Source organism: Mus pahari, chromosome 13 (assembly GCF_900095145.1).
Source record: "Mus pahari chromosome 13, PAHARI_EIJ_v1.1, whole genome shotgun sequence".
Lineage (NCBI taxonomy): Eukaryota > Metazoa > Chordata > Mammalia > Rodentia > Muridae > Mus > Mus pahari.
In genome coordinates, this window is record NC_034602.1 from 77519381 (window position 1) to 77526087 (window position 6707).

At 38.1% G+C, this 6707-nt stretch overlaps 1 protein-coding gene across 1 annotated transcript in view; it reads left to right on the plus strand.

Moving 5' to 3' along the window:
- Mob1b (MOB kinase activator 1B) overlaps positions 1–6707 on the plus strand; it is a 31121-nt gene that overhangs the window by 18471 nt on the left and 5943 nt on the right. The window contains exon 3 of the mRNA XM_021210330.2: positions 4304–4437. Within this exon, the coding sequence (XP_021065989.1) occupies positions 4304–4437 (134 nt within the window). The remainder of the gene's footprint in view (positions 1–4303; positions 4438–6707) is intronic.

A 6707-nucleotide genomic window follows, 5' to 3' on the forward strand; every position in this document is an offset into this window, starting at 1 on the left:
CCTTCCTTCCTTCCTTCCTTCCTTCCTTCCTTCCTTCCTTCCTTCCTTCCTTCCGCCTTTATGCCTTTCCTCTCCTTCCTTACACTCTGTCTTTCTCCATCCACCTGAATCAGCTTTCTAGAAACTCCTTGCCAGTCACTCTGTTTCTTCTGCCTCAAATATCTTTCTTGGACAATTTCTTTCTCTTTTGTTCTTCTTTTTATCTTATGTTAATATTTTAAAACGTCTTACCTTTGTTACAGGCCCCTGCTAAACATTTCTTTCCCTTTGGACCTGCTTAGGATTCTTTAGTATAAATGTGTTCTTTAAAAAGATTGTCAATTTGTGTGTCGGTTGGTTGTGTGTAGGTGTGTGCATGTTGAGTGCAAGTGTCCCCAGTGGCCAGAGACATCTGATCTCCTGGAGCTGCTTGAAGTTGGAGCTCATCCTGGGTTCTCTGGAAGAGCTTGGAACGCTGTAGACAGCTGAGGTGTCTCTCCATACCTAGTGCTTTCACTTCTTAGGATGATTGCATTTTTCATTGTGTTGTGTTGACACTGTGTGTGTGTGTGTGTGCTCAGGATCAGATCAGGTATGCCATGCAGTTCTTTATTCTTTTAAATCTGTCTTGGTATAAAGATAGCACTTACCATCTCCTCAGTAATCAATAAATATTGGTTGGGCCAATTCCCTTTTGAAGTTGGCTTTTTACTATTGCTCCTAGTAAAGACTGCTGCTATTTAGTGATATGTAAATACATATTTTACTTCATATTCTAACATTCACCAGAAAAATACTGACTAATATATCTCATGAGCATAAGGAATTTAGTTAGCTGGTCAAAGAACTTGCGTCAGAGATGTGGGAGCTCAGGAAAGTCATGTTACTCTCTTCGAAGGAGGTAAACCACACACTGGCCATTCTCACTAGAAGAGCAGAGAACTGTGTTTGGTCTGCCCTGCTTTCTTGCCCACAGAGAGGAGCTTTCCCACGTCCCATGTCCCTGTTTCCTTTAGAGCTCTTCTGTTAGAATTTTACCTGGTGAGTTTCTCCTCTCAAGGAACTCTTTATTTTGGAGAACTGTTCTTTATGGAACTTGTGTTGTTGCTTTTTGAGACAGCGTTTGTGTATCCTGAGCAGTCCTGGAACTCCCTGCATAGACCAGGTCGGTGTGCGACTCACAGAGATTTGCCTGCCTCTGCCTCCCGAGTGTTGGGATTAAAGATGTGTTACCAGCACTCCTGATCGATCCTCTGTAGTTCTTTAATTGAATTGTCTTTCTTTATCAAATTTGTTTTTAAATTAGATATCCCTTTGACTAAATGTTCTGTTTCAGACACGATAATGTCTTAGTTTTATCAAATTTCTGTTGCTATTTTAAAATTTCGTAGTGTAAAAGGGCATTGGAGAAATGAAATTCCCTTTTATAACTTAATTCCTGCTGGTATTATTGGTATTCATATGTTTTAGGTTTCATGTGAAAATGGATGGTTTTAATTTTACAATTACATGGTTAATTTGCATGCAGGAACAGAGTAGTTCTGCCTTCTTGAAAAAGGCAGATTCCTCTGTAGCACATTGCCTGCCCACTTGCTCCCCTCTCTGTCTTTTTCCTTAAAAAAACAATAAAACAATTGTTTGAAGACTGCTTCTTCTCTATGTGGCCCAGGGAGGCATTAGACTAGAATCCTCCTGAGTATGTCTCTTGTGTTAAGGTTATGCTGTGCCAACCATGCTCAGCTCTTTGTTCAGGGCATTTCAGCCTGTCATGGTGGGGAAGGCATGGCTGATGGGTTGGCACGGAGCAGAGAGAGTTTATAGAGTGAGACCTATTGAAGGATCAGGAAGGAAAGTGGAGAATCAGAAGGAGAAACATCTCCACTGTAACCTTCAAGGCCAGCCAGTCCCCAGTAGTATACCAGCACTGTTTGTAAAAGTTTTACACTCAAGCCTGCACGTGAGCCTGTGGTGTGGCTCAAACTCAAACCCTAACATGATCTTAATTATAAACATAACAAAAGAAAAAAATAGGAATAGTAGGTTTAAGTGCTAGAGGTGTAAGCAATATGTAGTTGTTTCAGTTTCCAAAAAGTCTTAGGATACTGAATGTTGAGGTGATTTATTTTTTTTTAATCTTCAGGACAGTGAATATGAATTTCAGATTTACTGTGTTTGCAATTGGTTGTTATATGTGGAAGTGAATGAACACCTGAGAATCAATAACAAGTTAACAAACATGATTGTGAAGAAAGAAAAACTTTCAAGTTTCTTAATTTCGAGAGAAAATACAGATGCCTCTTGTTTCCTTTTTAAATGAGCGTTGGTGCTTTGCCTTCATGTCCATCTGTCAGGGTGTTGGTTCCTCTGGGACTGGAGTCATAGACAGTTGTGAGCTGCTGTGTGTATGCTGACAATTGAACCCGAGTTCTCTGGAAGAACAGCCAGCACTTTTAACTACTGAGTCATCTCTTCAGCCTACCTTCTTGTTTCTTAAAGGTTCTTTTATTTATTCACTGTGTGTATGTGTGCACCATGTGCATGTAAGGGCCTTCAGAGGCCAGAAGAAGATATCAGATCTAGAGCTGGAGTTACAGGTAGCTTCGAATTACCATTTGGGTACTGGAAAATGAACCCAGGTCCTCTGTAAGAGCAGCAAGCATACTTAACTGTTGAGTTAAACCCTAAGCTCATGTTTCTTAAGTGAACAATAATAATAGTTAAGTCCTACTCTCAATAATTGTTAAGTCTCTGTTCTCAAGAGTATCAAAGATGAAGAAATAGGCTTAAATTGCTCCAAGTATTTCAATTTTGTAATAAGAGAAGATTCGTGATTGATAAAGTGACTGACCATAGCAGGGTACCAGTAGGTGTTTGGCAGATCTCCCTTTTGAAACTTCGTACTGGATTTGATAGTCACTCCCTGTGACCATCAAAGGTTATGAAACAGTTGATTATAAAAGTGAAGCATCAGAAGAAATGTTGGGAACTAAAAATCTAAATAACAGTTCATTTTATACTTTTCTATATTTTGGAGTTTTAGCTATGAACTTAGTTCTTTAGGGTTTTGTTGATACAAGTGTATATTGTAGAGTTTGCAAGAAGAGTTTATTATCTTAAAGTCAGAGTGAGTGTGTGAGAGAGAGGGGTGGGGTGGGGTGGGGGATGATACATACAGGCAGACAGAATGAGAGAATGAGAATTAAGAAAATGATTTGAGGGTTTGGCCTGAAGTAATTTGTTTTATCTTTGTTATATGTGGATGTGAGTGATCACCCGTGTATCAGTGACAAGTTGATAAACATGATTGTGGTAGATCTTTCAAGGATAAATGGTTCATTTTAGACAGGCAGTTTATATACTTTTTTTTTTTTTTTAAGATTTATTTATTATATGTAAGTACACTGTAGTTGTCTTCAGACACTCCAGAAGAGGGAGTCAGATCTCCTTCTGGATACTGGTTGCTGGGATTTGAACTCAGGGCCTTTGGAAGAGCAGTCGGGTGCTCTTACCCGCTGAGCCATCTCACCAGCCCCCTCATATACATTTTTACTTACACATTTATGAGCATCTCTTCTGCTAACCTTGTTTTTCAGAGTAGGGGCAACACACTTCATTTTAGTGTTCCTTGTTCTTAACCTTGCGTTTCTCACGTGATGGTTACATATTAAATGTCTATTAAATCAAAGGGTAATGTTAATATCCAAAACATGAACATTTTTGAATTGCCAGTTTTTTAAAGGGCTTTTAAGGGTATATTAAGGGTTCCTTAGCCAACCATACTAACCTATTGCACCATTCTTATTTATATTGGTTTTGCTGTGAGTTTTCTGTCATTCTTTATACTTGACCCCAAATTTAAAGCCCCCAAGGAAAAAGAATTGTGCTGCATTTTATGTAAGGATGAAAAGCTTCAAGTTCAAAGATAGGCATCATAGGACAGAAGTTAGTTTTTCCACTTCAGCAATATATTATTCTACCCTGTATTAGAGAAAGCTCTTTAAGAAAATTCAGGAGCTGTTCATGGTAGCCTGTGTTTTAACCCCAGTGTTTGGGAGGCAGAGACAGGTGAATCTCTGAGTTACAGAGTGAGATAGGGAAAGAAAAAGAGAAAGAAAGGAAGAGATAGAAAACCAGACAGGTAAGGAAACCTCTAAGTAGAAGATGAGTTTGATCTCCTTAGGTGGATTGTGGTAAATGTAAAGCAGGATTGGAAATTTGTACTTAACTGGAAGAACAGATTATTTAAAACATGTTAGTGTATGCATTCAGAATACATGTATGCATACATGTATACCTCTCTTCTGATGTAATTTTTCTATTGCAGATATGAATATCACTGGGCAGATGGAACAAACATAAAAAAGCCCATTAAGTGTTCTGCACCAAAGTATATTGATTACTTGATGACTTGGGTTCAGGACCAGCTGGATGATGAGACATTATTTCCATCAAAAATTGGTAAAAATATTTTATGTGCTTGAGATAAATCATGGTGTATTTAATTTGATGTTTCTACAGTTGTTCTCTCCCTTCCTGCCCTCCTCATTTGAGTGGTTTCTGGGGCTGCATTGATGAGGCCATTTCTAAGGAGAGGCACAGGAGCTTGCCCAGTTAGGACAAGCAGGCTCTCTGTGTGAATTGATTGTTTTTCACCCTTGCACCTAGTGTTTAACTGAAAGACTAGACAATACATAAGTGATCTCCTTCTTGACTTAATTTATTATTTGCTAAAATTTCTGTGATATTTCAAATTAAAACATTACTGACATTAATTCTAATAAAAAATGGTCTTTTGAGTATGTGTTTGGGTGTGTTTGAGTTCTTGCCCCCATCCCCCGACACATTTTTTCTGTGCAGCCCTGGTTTTCCTGGAAACTGCTCCATAGTCAGGTTGACAGACTCCGAGATCTGACTGCTTCTGCCTTCTGAGTGCTGAGAGTAAAGGCATGTACCATCATTACTCCTTCCTTCCTTCCTTCCTTCCTTCCTTCCTTCCTTCCTTCCTTCCTTCCTTCCTTCCTTCCAGTTGTGAATTATTTTTATTTTTATTTATTATATGTAAGTACATTGTAGCTGTCTTCAGACAGTCCAGAAGAGGGCGTCAGATCTCGTTATGGATGGTTGTTGACATTTGAACTCAGGACCTTTGGAAGAGCAGTCAGTGCTCTTAACTGCTGAGCCATCTATCTCTCCAGCCCTCCTTTCTTTTTTTTTTAAAAAAAGAATTATAAACATCTAGTAGATTTCCTTTTTAGTAGAAAGTTACAGATGGAAGATTACTACTGTTCTGGGAACCATAGCAGGCTACCACATCAATCAAAATATTTCTAACTTTATGCATTTCAAGAGTATTCTTGGGTCCTTTCTTACACTAAAAATTAAGGATAGCTCTTTATAATTTTAAGTGATGAACCAGGTGAGTTTATGATATAGGAAGGTAATGAAATCTGGCCTATCTTATAGAAAAAAGATAGTGACAATAAGACAGCTAGTAAGCTAGTAACTGCTATATTCATGCTTATTTTCTTTTTTTCCCAAACTTTATGGCTCGTATCTATTTTTATACTTATGATAAAGAAGCAAACTCAGAAATCCACCTGCCTCTGCCTCCCAAGTGCTGGAATTAAAGCTGTGCACCACCATGCCCATCTAAGAAGTGATTTTTAAGACTTATAAAATTATTCCTAATGATTTCGTATTGTCCTTTTGTTTTGAGATAGGGTCTTCCTCTGTGGCTCAGGCTGGTATCAAGCCAGTGGCCATCCTGGCTGAGACTCCTGAGTATGACTGCAGGAGTGAGCCACCACTTATCACAAAGATTTTGAAATCAAGATATGTGAGGAAAGAAACAGACTTGAGGGTTTGACCAGACATAGATATGAGTGACTTGTTTGGTGTATTTGCTTTTAAAGGCAGTTAAGTCTGATTTGCCACCATTAGACAGTTCATATGTGTTTTTACCTCTTAAACTACTTACAAGTATGTTTTCTGAAAAAAAAAATTTTACCTGTAGAATATTGTTAGACAACTTTTGGCTAACATTGTATGATTTCAGTAGAGCCCTTATCTCTGAAATCGAAGGTCTTCTTGGATCTTAGGTCCTGTTTGTGGTTTTCACAGTTTAAACACAGTTTAGTGGGCTTGCTGAACAGGTGTTTTTACTTGCTAAACCATCAAACAGGCTTGGATTTTTTTATTAAATAAAAAATTGTATATAGTACTGTTATATAGCATGATAATAAATTAATAAGCATCCTGTTACGGTTAACCCATTTTGTTCTGTTAGATAATTACCCAACTAATAAGTTCAATATAGTATATTATTAATTTAATGTTAGATCTTTAGACTTGATTATCCTATACCTCTTCTGCAGATGTCTCAGGTCTATCTCTGACCTACATTATCCCATACCTCTCTCCTTACCCAGTAACCATGGTTTTATTCTCTATAGAGTTCATCTTCTTTTTCATGCAAAATACAAGTAAGATCAAAGGATAGTCTTTTTGAGTCTGGTGTATACTTAGGATAATATCCCCCCAAGGGCAAATTTCATTTTAGTTTTGTTCCTTTGAGACAGAGTCTTGCTATGTATCCCATGCTGGTTTTGAACTCACTATTAACCTGCCTTAGTCTCCCAGGTGCTGAGATTACAGATGTAAGGTCAGAATCTCCTTAAGGCTGAGAGAGAGAGAGAGAGAGAGAGAGAGAGAGAGAGAGAGAGAGAGAG